This window comes from Scyliorhinus canicula, chromosome 2 (assembly GCF_902713615.1).
Source record: "Scyliorhinus canicula chromosome 2, sScyCan1.1, whole genome shotgun sequence".
NCBI lineage: Eukaryota > Metazoa > Chordata > Chondrichthyes > Carcharhiniformes > Scyliorhinidae > Scyliorhinus > Scyliorhinus canicula.
In genome coordinates, this window is record NC_052147.1 from 278,869,217 (window position 1) to 278,885,797 (window position 16,581).

A 16,581-nucleotide genomic window follows, 5' to 3' on the forward strand; every position below is an offset into this window, starting at 1 on the left:
CGGCACTCCCTCAGTACTGACCCTCTGACAGTGCGGCACTCCCTAAGTACTGACCCTCTGACAGTGCAGCACTCCCTCAGTACTGACCCTCTGACAGTGCAGCTCTCCCTCAGTACTGACCCTCTGACAGTGCAGCACTCCCTCAGTACTGACCCTCTGACAGTGCAGCACTCCCTCAGTACTGACCCTCTGACCGTGCAGCACTCCCTCAGTACTGACCCTCTGACAGTGCAGCACTCCCTCAGTACTGACCCTCTGACAGTGCAGCACTTCCTCAGTACTGACCCTCTGACAGTGCAGCACTCCCACAGTACTGACCCTCTGACAGTGCAGCACTCCCTCAGTACTGACCCTCTGACAGTGCAGCACTCCCTCAGTACTGACCCTCTGACAGTGCAGCACTCCCTCAGTACTGACCCTCTGACCGTGCAGCACTCCCTCAGTACTGACCCTCTGACAGTGCAGCATTCCCTCAGTGCTGACCCTCTGACAGTGCAGCACTCCCTAAGTACTGACCCTCTGACCGTGCAGCACTCCCTCAGTACTGACCCTCTGACAGTGCGGCACTCCCTAAGTACTGACCCTCTGACAGGGCAGCACTCCCTAAGTACTGACCCTCTGACAGGGCAGCACTCCCTCAGTACTGACCCTCTGACAGTGCGGCACTCCCTAAGTACTGACCCTCTGACAGGGCAGCACTCCCTAAGTACTGACCCTCTGACAGGGCAGCACTCCCTCAGTACTGACCCTCTGACAGTGTGGCACTCCCTCAGTACTGACCCTCTGACAGTGCGGCACTCCCTCAGTACTGACCCTCTGACAGTGCAGCACTCCCTCAGTACTGACCCTCTGACAGTGCAGCACTCCCTCAGTACTGACCCTCTGACAGTGCGGCACCCCTCAGTACTGACCCTCTGACCGTGCAGCACTCCCTCAGTACTGACCCTCTGACAGTGCAGCATTCCCTCAGTACTGACCCTCTGACAGTGCAGCACTCTCTAAGTACTGACCCTCTGACCGTGCAGCATTCCCTCAGTACTGACCCTCTGACAGTGCGGCACTCCCTAAGTACTGACCCTCTGACAGGGCAGCACTCCCTAAGTACTGACCCTCTGACAGGGCAGCACTCCCTCAGTACTGACCCTCTGACAGTGCACAACTCCCTCAGTACTGACCCTCTGACAGTGCAGCACTCCCTCAGTACTGACCCTCTGACAGTGCAGCACTCCCTCAGTACTGACCCTCTGACAGTGCAGCACTCCCTCAGTACTGACCCTCTGACAGTGCGGCACTCCCTCAGTACTGACCCTCTGACAGTGCAGCACTCCCTCAGTACTGACCCTTTGACAGTGCGGCACTCCCTCAGTACTGACCCTCTGACAGGGCAGCACTCCCTCAGTACTGACCCTCTGACAGTGCACCACTCCCTCAGTACTGACCCTCTGACAGTGCAGCACTCCCTCAGTACTGACCCTCTGACAGTGCAGCACTCCCTCAGTACTGACCCTCTGACAGTGCAGCACTCCCTCAGTACTGACCCTCTGACAGTGCAGCACTCACTCAGTACTGACCCTCTGACAGTGCAGCACTCCCTCAGTACTGACCCTCTGACAGTGCGGCACTCCCTCAGTACTGACCCTCTGACAGTGCAGCACTCCCTAAGTACTGACCCTCTGACAGTGCAGCACTCCCTCAGTACTGACCCTTTGACAGTGCTGCACTCCCTCAGTACTGACCCTCTGACAGTGCAGCACTCCCTCAGTACTGACCCTCTGACAGGGCAGCACTCCCTCAGTACTGACCCTCTGACAGTGCACCACTCCCTCAGTACTGACCCTCTGACAGTGCAGCACTCCCTCAGTACTGACCCTCTGACAGTGCAGCTCTCCCTCAGTACTGACCCTCTGACAGTGCGGCACTCCCTCAGTACTGACCCTCTGACAGTGCAGCACTCCCTCAGTAATGACCCACTGATAGTGCAGCTCTCCCTCAGTACTGACCCTCCGACAGTGCGGCACTCCCTCAGTACTGACCCTCTGACAGGGCAGCACTCCCTCAGTACTGACCCCCTGACAGTGCAGCACTCCCTCAGTACTGACCCTCTGACAGTGCAGCACTCCCTCAGTACTGACCCTCTGACAGTGCAGCACTCCCTCAGTACTGACCCTCTGACAGTGCAGCACTCCCACAGTACTGACCCTCTGACAGTGCAGCACTCCCTCAGTACTGACCCTCTGACAGTGCAGCACTCCCTCAGTACTGACCCTCTGACAGTGCGGCACTCCCTCAGTACTGACCCTCTGACAGTGCAGCACTGCCTAAGTACTGACCCTCTGACAGTGCAGCACTCCCTCAGTACTGACCCTCTGACAGTGCCGCTCTCCCTCAGTACTGACCCTCTGACAGTGCAGCACTCCCTCAGTACTGACCCTCTGACAGTGCAGCACTCCCTCAGTACTGACCCTCTGACCGTGCAGCACTCCCTCAGTACTGACCCTCTGACAGTGCAGCACTCCCTCAGTACTGACCCTCCGACAGTGCAGCACTTCCTCAGTACTGACCCTCTGACAGTGCGGCACTCCCTCAGTACTGACCCTCTGACAGTGCGGCACTCCCTCAGTACTGCCCCTCTGACAGTGCTGCACTCCCTCAGTACTGACCCTCTGACAGTGCAGCACTCCCACAGTACTGACCCTCTGACAGTGAAGCACTCCCTCAGTACTGACCCTCTGACAGTGCGGCACTCCCTCAGTACTGACCCTCTGACAGTGCGGCACTCCCACAGTACTGACCCTCTGACAGTGCTGCACTCCCTAAGTACTGACCCTCTGACCGTGCAGCACTCCCACAGTAGTGACCCTCTGACAGTGCGGCACTCCCTCAGTACTGACCCTCTGACAGTGCAGCACTCCCTCAGTACTGACCCTCTGACAGTGCAGCACTCCCTCAGTACTGACCCTCTGACAGTGCGGCACCCCTCAGTACTGACCCTCTGACCGTGCAGCACTCCCTCAGTACTGACCCTCTGACAGTGCAGCATTCCCTCAGTACTGACCCTCTGACAGTGCAGCACTCCCTAAGTACTGACCCTCTGACCGTGCAGCACTCCCTCAGTACTGACCCTCTGACAGTGCGGCACTCCCTAAGTACTGACCCTCTGACAGGGCAGCACTCCCTAAGTACTGACCCTCTGACAGGGCAGCACTCCCTCAGTACTGACCCTCTGACAGTGCACCACTCCCTCAGTACTGACCCTCTGACAGTGCAGCACTCCCTCAGTACTGACCCTCTGACAGTGCAGCACTCCCTCAGTACTGACCCTCTGACAGTGCAGCACTCCCTCAGTACTGACCCTCTGACAGTGCAGCACTCCCTCAGTACTGACCCTCTGACAGTGCAGCACTCCCTCAGTACTGACCCTCTGACAGTGCGGCACTCCCTCAGTACTGACCCTCTGACAGTGCAGCACTCCCTAAGTACTGACCCTCTGACAGTGCAGCACTCCCTCAGTACTGACCCTTTGACAGTGCTGCACTCCCTCAGTACTGACCCTCTGACAGTGCAGCACTCCCTCAGTACTGACCCTCTGACAGGGCAGCACTCCCTCAGTACTGACCCTCTGACAGTGCACCACTCCCTCAGTACTGACCCTCTGACAGTGCAGCACTCCCTCAGTACTGACCCTCTGACAGTGCAGCTCTCCCTCAGTACTGACCCTCTGACAGTGCGGCACTCCCTCAGTACTGACCCTCTGACAGTGCAGCACTCCCTCAGTAATGACCCACTGATAGTGCAGCTCTCCCTCAGTACTGACCCTCCGACAGTGCGGCACTCCCTCAGTACTGACCCTCTGACAGGGCAGCACTCCCTCAGTACTGACCCCCTGACAGTGCAGCACTCCCTCAGTACTGACCCTCTGACAGTGCAGCACTCCCTCAGTACTGACCCTCTGACAGTGCAGCACTCCCTCAGTACTGACCCTCTGACAGTGCAGCACTCCCACAGTACTGACCCTCTGACAGTGCAGCACTCCCTCAGTACTGACCCTCTGACAGTGCAGCACTCCCTCAGTACTGACCCTCTGACAGTGCGGCACTCCCTCAGTACTGACCCTCTGACAGTGCAGCACTGCCTAAGTACTGACCCTCTGACAGTGCAGCACTCCCTCAGTACTGACCCTCTGACAGTGCCGCTCTCCCTCAGTACTGACCCTCTGACAGTGCAGCACTCCCTCAGTACTGACCCTCTGACAGTGCAGCACTCCCTCAGTACTGACCCTCTGACCGTGCAGCACTCCCTCAGTACTGACCCTCTGACAGTGCAGCACTCCCTCAGTACTGACCCTCCGACAGTGCAGCACTTCCTCAGTACTGACCCTCTGACAGTGCGGCACTCCCTCAGTACTGACCCTCTGACAGTGCGGCACTCCCTCAGTACTGCCCCTCTGACAGTGCTGCACTCCCTCAGTACTGACCCTCTGACAGTGCAGCACTCCCACAGTACTGACCCTCTGACAGTGAAGCACTCCCTCAGTACTGACCCTCTGACAGTGCGGCACTCTCTCAGTACTGACCCTCTGACAGTGCGGCACTCCCACAGTACTGACCCTCTGACAGTGCTGCACTCCCTAAGTACTGACCCTCTGACCGTGCAGCACTCCCACAGTACTGACCCTCTGACAGTGCGGCACTCCCTCAGTACTGACCCTCTGACAGTGCAGCACTCCCTCAGTACTGACCCTCTGACAGTGCAGCACTCCCTCAGTACTGACCCTCTGACAGTGCGGCACCCCTCAGTACTGACCCTCTGACCGTGCAGCACTCCCTCAGTACTGACCCTCTGACAGTGCAGCATTCCCTCAGTACTGACCCTCTGACAGTGCAGCACTCCCTAAGTACTGACCCTCTGACCGTGCAGCACTCCCTCAGTACTGACCCTCTGACAGTGCGGCACTCCCTAAGTACTGACCCTCTGACAGGGCAGCACTCCCTAAGTACTGACCCTCTGACAGGGCAGCACTCCCTCAGTACTGACCCTCTGACAGTGCAGCACTCCCTCAGTAATGACCCACTGATAGTGCAGCTCTCCCTCAGTGCTGACCCTCCGACAGTGCGGCACTCCCTCAGTACTGACCCTCTGACAGGGCAGCACTCCCTCAGTACTGACCCTCTGACAGTGCACCACTCCCTCAGTACTGACCCTCTGACAGTGCAGCATTCCCTCAGTACTGACCCTCTGACAGTGCAGCACTCCCTCAGTACTGAACCTCTGACAGTGCGGCGCTCCCTCAGTACTGACCCTCTGACAGTGCAGCACTCACCCTCCGACAGTGCAGCTCTCCCTCAGTACTCACGCTCTGACAGTGCGGCACTCCCTCAGTACTCACGCTCTGACAGTGCGGCACTCCCTCAGTACTAACCCTCTGACAGTGCAGCACTCCCTCAGTACTGACCCTCTGACAGTGCAGCACTCCCTCAGTACTGACCCTCTGACAGTGCGGCACTCCCTCAGTACTGACCCTCTGACAGTGCGGCACTCCCTCAGTACTGACCCTCTGACAGTCCAGCGCTCCCTCAGTACTAACCCTCTGACAGTGCAGCACTCCCTCAGTACTGACCCTCTGACAGTGCTGCACTCCCTCAGTACTGACCCTCTGACAGTGCAGCACTCCTTCAGTACTGACCCTCTGACTGTGTGACTCACAATCCACAAAGCTTCTGACTTAGAGACGTACTGCCCATCCTGAACCTGTGATGTGGAAATGCCGGTGTTGGACTGGGGTGAACATAGAACATAGAACAGTACAGCACAGAACAGGCCCTTCAGCCCTCGATGTTGTGCCGAGCATTGTCTGAAACCAAGATTAAGCTATCCCACTCCCTGTCATTCTGGTGTGCTCCATGTGCCTATCCAATAACCGCTTGAAAGTTCTTAAAGTGTCCGACTCCACTATCACAGCAGGCAGTCCATTCCACACCCTAACCACGTCCACTCTATCTATCCCCCTCATCATCTTATAAATCTCTATTAAGTCGCCTCTCATCCTCCTCTCCAAAGAGAAAAGCCCTAGCTCCCTCAACCTTTCCTGATAAGACCTATCCTGCAAACCAGGCAGCATCCTGGTAAATCTCCTTTGCACCCTTTCCAATGCTTCCACATCCTTCCCATAATGATAAACAAAGACAAAGAGAATTACAGCACAGGAACAGGCCCTTCGGCCCTTCCAGCCTGCGTCGATCCAGATAATGAGGTGACCAGAACTGCACACAATAATCCAAATGTGGTCTCACCAGGGTCCTGTACAGTTGCAGCATAACCCCGCGGCTCTTAAACTCAAGCCCCCTGTTTTTTCTTTTTTAATTTAGAGTACCCAATTACCTTTTCCAATTAAGGGGCAATTTAGCATGACCAATCCACCTATCCTGCACATCTTTTGGGGTGTGGGGGCGAAACCCACGCAGACACGGGGAGAATGTGCAAACTCCACACGGACAGTGACCCAGGGCCGGGATTCAAACCCGGGTCCTCAGCGCCGTAGGCAGCAATGCTAACCACTGTGCCACCGTGCTGCCCTTCAAGCCCCCTGTAAATAAACGCTAACACTATAGGCCTTCTTCACGGCTCTATCCACTTGAGTGGCAACCTTCAGAGATCTGTCGACATGAACGTCAAGATCTCTCTGTTCCTCCACATTCCTCAGAACCCTACCGTTGACCCTGTAATCCGCATTCAAATTTTCTCTACCAAAGTGAATCGCCTCGCACTTATCAGGGTGAGCACAGTAAGAAGTCTTACAACACCAGGTTAAAGTCCAACAGGTTTGTTTTGAAGCACTAGCTTTCGGAGCGCAGCTCCTTCCTCAGGTGACTGGATTCACCTGAGGAAGGAGCTGCGCTCCAAAAGCTAGCGATTCGAAATAAACCTGTTGGACTTTAACCTGGTGTTGTAAGACTTCTAACTATCCTGAAGCACACCATAATGAGCAACAATGGCTCAAGAAGATTGTTACAATTTCAGGTACAATAAGGAATTGTGTCGTGCTGTTTGTATTGGGTGGATGAGTGAATGTCCCACAGACTGCTGAATCATAGAATCATAGATTGCCTACAGTTCAGAAGGAGGCCATTCAGCCCATCAAGTCTGCACCGGCCCTTCGAAAGAACACCATACCTAGGCCCAATCCCCTGCCCCATCCCTTTAACCGCACCTCATCTTTGGACACTTAGGGTCAATTTAACATGGCTAATCCAGCCAACCTGGACTGTGGGAGGAAACCGGAGCACCCGGAGGAAACCCCACGCTGGCAGTCACCCGAGGTCGGAATTGAACCCGGGGTCCCTGGCGTTGTGAGGCCGCAGTGCTCACCACTGTGTCACCATGAGCCCTCAGTTCTCCAGAATGCGACTTTAGATCGTTTGCTCAATGCCCTGGAATAGGCCTTGTGACAAAAGTGCTCCTCACTCGGGCAATCGGACACAGAGCGCAGCCAGACTGCACAGAGATGAAGGATGACCTTGTACTTCCTTTGTTTGGCTCTTTGCTTTCCCAGTCAGAGCAGGTAAAGACCCAAGTGGGGCTGGGGTGGTGGGATTAGGACTGGAGGTTCTTTGCCACTTTATTCCAGCGACACTGGGCCAAGTTTCCGGTTTCCTCCTGTTCCCTGACATTACTGAGAATGAGAATCTCCTGTATATCTTCCAGAGCCACTGCTGTATAGGCAGAACCCCTTCTGCAGACAGTGATCAGAATCAATGGCAACACTGACTGAATAATTCAGATTCTAATATGGATTTGGGGGATTTGTTTTGCCAATCTGGCAGGATTGAATGTTTCAAGACTGTGCCATGGTAGTAGGGAAGAGACGGTCTCTCTCTCTCTCTCTCACTCTCCTTCGCTTGCTTGCCCTGTTGATGTTAATGCTGACCCATAGCCATCTTTCTTCTCCCCAGGCATGCTGACGATTACCGACTTCATCAACATATTGCACAGATTTTACACATCTCCAATGGTAAGGGACAATTTTAGTCCTTCTCTTTGACCAAGATGAGCTTTTCTCGGGTTGAACAGAGGCTGGAAGGGGTTGTAGTCAATGGTACCTGCCACCATGTTGTCTCCTTAGAGACGACGACAAAGGGGATTGGACCCCTTTGAGCAGGGGTGGGGAGGTCTTGTGATGCAGTGGATAGTGTCCCGACCTCTGACCTCTACTCCTGGACAGAAGCTCCAGTGTCAAGTCCCACTCGGGGGCTTGATGGCCTGGTCAGCTTCATTGCAAAAGGCAATGGCAAAGCACTGCAACGCTTTGCCAAGTGTAATTATGGACCTTTCCAATGGAGGTCCATTGGTGCAATCTCTCTCTCTTTGAGGCTGGTAGCTGAAGAGATGTAAGGAGCAGAGAGAAGAGTCACCTTCACAATACACTGTTGGGTACATTATGAACAAATTACATTTACATTGCGGTTTTAACTAAAGTGCTTCGCAAGAGCATAAACAGGCAAATATTTAACACTGTTTCAACCAAGGAGATGTTAAAATAGGTGCTCATAAACGTCAAGGCAGCAAGTTTAGGGAGTGGTAGTGGTTTCCGGAGGATGTTCCTGAGTTTGGGGTCCAGCCAGCTGAAACCCCGGCCGCCAACCAGGGGATAGGAGCAGCTCAGAGGTTTGGAGAGCCGGAGGAGGTTACAGAGAGGAGCGGGGAGGGGGCTGAGGCCATTGAAGGTTAGAATTGGTATGAGGAACACTGCGCTGGATTCTCCGCAGCCCCGTGCCGAAATGGCGTTTGGCGCGGGGGGTGGAGAATCAACTTTCGTGCCGGATTCGGGCCTGCCGCCATCCAGCCATTCTCAGCGACCCGAGAATCAGCGTTTTCGTGGAGTTACAGGCAGCACGGTGGCACAAGTGGATAGCACTGTGGCTTCACAGCGCCAGGGTCCCAGGTTCGATTCCCGCCTTGGGTCACTGTCTGTGCAGAGTCTGCACGTTCTTCCCGTGTCTGCGTGGGTTTCCTCCGGGTGCTCCGGTTTCCTCCCACAGTCCAAAGATGTGCAGGTTAGGTGGATTGGCCATGATAAATTGCCCTTAGTGACCAAAAAAAAGTTGAGTTGGGGTTATTGGGTTACGGGGATAGGGTGGAAGTGAGGGCTTAAGTGGGCCGGTGTAGACTCGATGGGCCGAAGGGCCTCCTTCTGCACTGTATGTTGTATGTTGTATGTACTCCGCGCGCCTGTGGGCCCATTGACAGAGGCCAGCCCAGCAATCCTATGCTCCCGACTGGCTGAGTTCCCGATGGCATGGTTTGGACCACCTATCACCGTTCAGGAACCTCCCGTGGGTCTGTGGCTGCCCTGGTGGGGGGCGGGTGGATCGGGCACCGTGGGGGGGGGGGGGGGTCCTAATGGGCGGTAGGGGGACAGATCGGGCCGGTCGGATCTTCGGGCGCTCGGCCTATCGGGGGTGGCCTACATTCTTCGTCTGCCTCCACGATCCGTGTCGTACATGGCGCTCGGCGCGGCTGCTGGAGGCCACCGCCGTGCGCATGCGCGGAATTGATCCAGAAGTGCGGGGGCCCGTATCCACAGCTAGAGCTGCGTGAATTACTCCGGGTCCCTGTTAGCCCCCTGCAGGGCATTGAATCAGCTCAAACGTACTTCAGGAAGCTTCGAAGTGAAACGCCAGCGTTTTTACGCTGGAGAGGGGGACATAGCCCCATTGTGGGAGAATCCAGCCCACTGTTTTCAGACCCCGGCACCTTTGTGAAAAGCTGTTGTTTCGATTTTTTTATTTGATCAAGGGTAATATTTGATCTCGAACTTTCTCTTCCAGGTACAAATCTACGAATTGGAGAATCACAGGATTGAGACTTGGCGAGGTGAGTGGGTGGGGGCACAGTTGTGGTTAAGTGTGTGCTATGCGGAGTGTGTGCGTGTGATTGTGTCCTTCATTCAGCAGAGAGTGAATCATTGGGCTGGTGCTGATTATACGGGGCTGCTCTGTCCTGAATCTTGTTGAGCTTCATCGGCGTTGATGGAGCTGCACTCATCCAGGGAAGTGGAGTGTATTCCATCACACTCCCGATTTGGGTCTTGTAGATGTTGGACAGGCTTTGGGGCGTCAGGACGTGAGTCACTCTCCGCAGGATTCCCAGCTTTTGACCTGCTCTTGCAGCCACAGTATTTATAGGGCAAGGGAATACATGATAAATAGCAGGACCCTGGATCAGTGGGACCTCTCTATGCATGTACACTGGTCCCTTCATGTAGCAAGGCAGGTACATACAGTAGTAAAGAAGACATATGGAGGACTAAATCGCTGGCTTTGAAAGCAGACCAAGGCAGGCCAGCAGCACGGTTCAAGTCCCATACCAGCCTCCCCGAACAGGCGCCGGAATGTGGCGACTAGGGGCTTTTCACAGTAATTTCATTTGAAGCCTACTTGTGACAATAACCATTTTTCATTTCATTTTGATTTGATTTGATTTCATTTCATTTTCATATCATTTCATTTATTAGCTGTGACACAGGACCACGATCTATCAGCCGCGTTGCACCCGAACGGGACGCGTGTATATCATGAGATGCAGACAGGCAGTGATTGACACATAGGATAACCAATAAACACACACGACACAGAACAACCAATCACCACACAGGACACTACCACTATAAAGCCCACAGGGCATTAAGGCTCTCCGCCTCTCACAGGACACGGCCGGGGAGATAGTCGCAGTGCACAGGCCAATGAACATCATCACCATGTGATAGAGAGCTAGTCTGGTCAAGCCAGTAGGAGGTTATCAGTTAGGTTAATAGAGTGTCAACCCATAGAAGATTATGTACAGCAATCAGCAGGTTCAATAAAACAGTGTTGGACCATCTCCTGTGTCAGAAGCCTGTTTCTCATTTTACTGCATCCAGTTGCAGTCGATGTTAGACACACACTGATAACACATCACTAACCAGATCTCACGAGGCGCACAATGGGTGGGACCAAGCCGCACATGCCTAAGGAGGTTCAAAACCCTATTGGGCCCCTGGATCTACCAGCTTCCCCAGGGTGTCCCAGCCAGGCGCCGTTTAGTACTGGCCCACGCAAAGGTGGACCAGGTGGAACGGAACCCAGGAGGTCTCCCGGGCCATCGGAGGCACCTGAATGGTCTAGGACAGGGCAGGCTGGCCCCCAGGCCCTCCCCCATGAACACAGGCACCTTGGTGCTTCCAGGCAGGCACCTTGCCACCCTGGCAGCACCCAGATGCCCAGGTGGCACTGCAAAGCTGGCAGGAGCACTACCAGGGTGCCATGATGGCAGTGCCATGTTGACAGTGCCAGAGTGGCCTGCCCAAGGGTCATGGACTGAGGGAGGGTCATCCCCATAAAAGGAGGGTAGAGGAGGGTATGAGGGGGTGGGGGGGGGGGACTGAAGGACAGGTATGAAAGGGCCTCAGGAAGGTTGAGGGTAGTGAAGGGACTTCACTTGTTCTTGAAGGGGGTGCGGGAAGGCCTGAAAAGGGGGGCCCTCAGGAACCCCATAGTGGGTTATCATCACTTGGGTGGGTATGGGGTAATGCCTATGTGTGTGTGTGTGTGGGGGGGGGGGGGGGGATAACATTGCCCGTGGGTGGGGGATGTGGGCGTCCTCAAACCCCACAGAGATCAGGCACCCTTTCAAAATGGAGGCCCGATCTCAGAGGAGCCGGTCTGGTTTGTGACTTCAGCTCCCCAGAGATGAAAATAATTCCAAGCGTGGGCAAGCCCGGAGAGAAACTTCCCAGGGCCTCAAAAAGTGACTAAGTGTGGTTAGATAGTGGAGGGGAACAACTCACTGACAGAGCCGGGGAGAAATTCCCAACAAAACCTGCCACAACTGACGCTTAGGGCAGGATCTACCGGCCAACCCCCCCGCGTGTTTCTCGGCAGCCCCCCGCGTGTTTCTCGGCAGCCCCCCGCGTGTTTCTCGGCAGCCCCCCGCTTGTTTCTCAGCAGCCCCCCGCGTGTTTCTCGGCAGCCCCCCGCGTGTTTCTCGGCAGCCCCCCGCGTGTTTCTCGGCAGCCCCCCGCGTGTTTCTCGGCAGCCCCCCCCGCGTGTTTCTCAGCAGCCCCCCCGCGTGTTTCTCGGCAGCCCCCCCGCGTGTTTCTCGGCAGCCCCCCGCGTGTTTCTCGGCAGCCCCCCGCGTGTTTCTCGGCAGCCCCCCGCGTGTTCCTCGGCAGCCCCCCGCGTGTTTCTTGGCAGCCCCCCCCGCGTGTTTCTCGGCAGCCCCCCGCGTGTTTCTCGGCAGCCCCCCGCGTGTTTCTCGGCAGCCCCCCCGCGTGTTTCTCGGCAGCAGAGGCGGCCCGCCAGCGGAATCTAACAGTCCTGCCGTTGTGAACGGGATTTCCCATTGACTGCACCCCTCACCGCCGGGAAACCCGTTCACTGGCGTGGGACCGGAATATCCCGCTGGTGTGAACAGCCAGTAAATCCCGCCCTTAGAAACCTTTTTGTTAGACCCCGCCCATCGGGCAGCACGGTGGCACAGGGGAGGGTGTGGAAGCAGACACATTAACGGCGTTCAAAAGGCATCTTGACAAATACATGGATAGGATGGGAATAGAGGGATACGGCACAAGGAAGTGCTGAGGGTTTTGGCCAAGGTTGGAATCATGACCAGTACAGGCTTGGAGGGCCGAAGGGTCTGTTCCTGTGCTGTATTGTTCTTTGTTCTTTTGATCTGCCACACGTTTTTGCACAAGGATGTGCTTTTTCTTTAAGTTTGATACTGCCTTTAACTTTTTTAGTTAACCACTGATGGTGTGTCATCCCTTTGGAATTTTTCTTTTCTTTTTAAATGTATCCATTCTGTGTGCTCTGAAATATCCCTTTAAATGTTCACCACTGCACCTCTCTTGGCCTTTCCTCTAACCTCATTTGCCAATTCACTTTAGCTCGTTCTACTTAAATGTCTTCACAATTGCACTTATTTAAGTTTATAATACTGCTCTTGGACCCACTCTTCTCTCCCTCAAACTGAATGTAAAATTCAATCATAGTATGATTGCTGTTCCCTGGGGGGTGGGGCTTCACTTGGAAATTATCAATTAATTCTATCTCATTGCACAGTACCAGACCGAGTACAGTCTGCTCCCTGGTTGACTTCAGAACAGGCTGTTCTAGGAAACTATTCCCCCAAAATATCCAATAAACTCCTCACTACCTTTGCCCACCTGATTGTTTCAGTCTATATGTAGATTAAAGTCCCCCGTGATTGACACCGTACCTAGTCTCAAAGGTGGAGAAGATGCTTTATTGTGAATTCGTTCTCTCTTCAGAGCTTAACTTACGGCTACCTCAAATGCTGCCTGCCTGTGTTTGTGTCCTGCTACCAGTTCTGCCTTCCGTGAAGTGTGTCCTCACTTCCTGTCCCTGTGTATATATAGCTCTCCCGTGCTCCCTCTAGTGCTTGCTCAGTTGTATTGCATCTACTCAGATCTACAATCACCACACTGCCATTATTTCTTCCTTCATATGCCGTCGTATCGTGTGGTTACTGTTCGGGGGCGAAGGGCAGCACGGTGGCCTAGTGGTTAGCACAACCGCCTCACGGCGCTGAGGTCCCAGGTTCGATCCCGGCTCTGGGTCACTGTCCGTGTGGAGTTTGCACGTTCTCCCCGTGTCTGCGTGGGTTTCGCCCCCACAACTCAAAAATGTGCAGAGTAGGTGGATTGGCCACGCTAAATTGCCCCTTAATTGGAAAAAATAATTGGCTAATCTAAATTTAAAAAAAAAAAAAAAAAAAAAAAAAAAAAAAAAAAAAAAAAAAAAAAAAAAAAAAACTGTTCGGGGGCGAATACGCACCACTCCCACAAGTGACTTCTTGCCGTTATCATTTCTCATCTAAACTCAGACTGCTTCTACACCCTGATTCCTTGAAATGGGACATCCAAATTGGGATGTGAACTGGCAAAAAGATGAATGGATGTAGCTACTAGGAGGGAAAACAGTGTCAAACCAGTGGAAGGTATTCAGAAGTGAGATTCTACGGGCACAGTGTACACATGTCCCCGCAAAGAAAAGTGTGGCAGTGCATAATCTAGAGTCCCCTGGCTAGCCAGGGGACAGAGAGATAAAGCAGAGGAAGAAAGCTATCGCAGCCACTAAAAGCTGAGTATTGTAGAAAGCCCAGAGGAGGATAGAAAGTACAGGGTAGAGTAAAAAAGGAAAACAAAGAGAGGATACAGAAAAATACTGGCAGATAAAATCAATGAAAATGTAAATATATTTTACCGGTACATTGAGAGTAATATAGGAACATGGGAACGTAGGAATCAGGAGCAAAAGTGGGCAATCCAGCCCTTCGAGACTGCTCCGCCATTCAATCAGATCATGGCCGATCCCGTCCTGGTCTCAAATCCCCACTTGTTCCCCATATGCCTTTCACCAGTTTTTAAAATCAGAAATATATCTATCTCTTTCTTAATGACTCAGATTCCACCGCACTATGGGGCAGCAAGTTCCTCAAATTCACCACCCTCTGCGAGAAGTAGTTCCTCCTCATCTCAGTTCGAAATCTACTGCCTCTCAACCTATGACCTCTCATTCTAGTATTTCCCCACAAGGGAATAACTAAGGAAAGAGTAGGACCTATGAGAGATATACATTGTCGCTTACGTGTTGATGCAGAAGATGTGGATAGGGCTGTTAATCTGTACATTGTCTCTGTCTTCACTAAGGATAGGTGTTATGGGCCAGGGTTTAGAGAACCCCAAAGTGTATCATGGAGTTCACCTGACCCACAACTGTTAATAGATTGTGGTATGGGGAGCACACGGCCCACTCTACAGGTGTGGTACAGCAGAAATGGAAAAGTATTTTTAAAAACAAAACAACGTTTATTCTATGGACTCAAGTTAACCTTTTTAAAACATACAGTGAACATCTTAGCAACCATCAATTCAAATACAACCCCCAAAGAATAAAACACTAAGTAATCCTTAATAACTTCCCAAACAACATACAGAAGACAGAAGAAGACAGTCCAAAGATGTGCGGGTTAGGTGGATTGGCCATGCTAAATTGCCCGTAGTGCAAGGTTAATGGGGGGATTGTTGGGTTACGGGTATGTGGGTTTAAGTAGGGTGATCATTGCTCGGCACAACATCGAGGGCCGAAGGGCCTGTTCTGTGCTGTACTGTTCTATGTTCTATGTTCTAAATGCCTTTGTACAGAAGCACATTAAGTTTACATTCACGACTGAGAACATTTATAATTCTGAATTCACCAAATGATCAAAAGATAGTCTTTTCATGGCAGAGAGATCAACAGTACACCTGCTCTGTCTGTCTTCAGCTGAAAACGAAACTAAAACACACCCTGTAGCAAACAGCCTAAAACGAAAGCAAAAAGCTGACAGACAGCCCAGTTCCACCCACACTCTGACATCACTGCAGTAATAAACACCAATTTCTTAAAGGTACTCTCACTACAGATACTTATATACACACCAATTTGTAAACACCCATTTCTTAAAGGTACTCTCACATGACAGAGGAGTGATGCAGGCATTCTAGTTAAATAGGAGGAGTGTGAAATATTAGATGTAATTAGAATTGTGAAAGAGGAAATACTGGAGGGGCTGGCATCCATTTTTAAAATAAATTTAGAGTACCCAATTCCTTTTTTTCCAATTAAGGGGCAATTTAGTGTGGCCAATTCACCTACCCGGCACATCTTTTTGGGTTGTAGAATGAGACCCACGTAGACATGGGGAGAATGTGAAAACTCCAAATGGACAATGACCCGGGGCCGGGATCAAACCCGGGTCCTCGGCGCTGAAAGGCAGCAGTGCTAACCACTGCGCCGCCATGCTATCCCAGGACTCGTATCTTTGAAGGGTGATACATCACCAGGGCCAGATGGATTGTATCCCAGGCTGTTAAGGGAAGCCAGGAAGGAAATGCTCTGAGAATCATTTTCCAATCCTCACTAGGTACAGGTGAGGTCCCAGAGGATTACAAGTCTTCGAATGTTGTACCATTATTTAAAAAGGGTACGAGGAACAGGCCAGAAAATTATAGGCTTGCCAGTCTGACTTTAGTTGTGGGTAAATTATTGGAATCAACTCTAAGAGACAGGATAAACTGTCACTTATGGATTGATTAGGGATAGTCAGCATGGATTTGTTTGGGGAAGATCTGGTTTTAGTAACAATCAATTTTTTTGAGGAAGTAACAAGGAGGATTGATGCGGGTAGTGCGGTGGATGTTGTCCACATGGATTTCAGTAAGACATTTGACAAGGGCCCACGTGGCTGACTGATCAGAAAAGTGAGATCTGATGGATAAAGGGGAAGGTGGCAGGTTGGATCTATGATTGGCTCAGTGACAGGAAACAAAGGGTAATGGTCGATGGATGTTTCTGTGAATGGAAGGCGGTTCCAGTGTGTTCCACAGGGTTCAGTGTTTTGACCCTTGGTGTTTTCTGTATAGATTAATGATTTGGACTTAACTGTGGGGGACATGATTGGGAAATTTGCAATGAATTTGCTGTGTAGTTGATAGTGAAGAGGATAGCTAGCTGTTGACCCCAGAATGATATTAATGGTTTGGTT

The 16,581-nt window shown here is 52.6% G+C and overlaps 1 protein-coding gene across 3 annotated transcripts in view; it reads left to right on the forward strand.

Annotated features, from left to right (window-relative positions):
• LOC119962174 (5'-AMP-activated protein kinase subunit gamma-1-like) overlaps positions 1-16,581 on the forward strand; it is a 66,670-nt gene that overhangs the window by 24,847 nt on the left and 25,242 nt on the right. For all 3 annotated transcript variants that reach the window (XM_038790122.1, XM_038790121.1, XM_038790123.1), the window contains exons 5-6: positions 7,950-8,008; positions 9,825-9,870. In XM_038790122.1, coding sequence (XP_038646050.1) covers positions 7,950-8,008; positions 9,825-9,870 — 105 coding nt within the window. The remainder of the gene's footprint in view (positions 1-7,949; positions 8,009-9,824; positions 9,871-16,581) is intronic.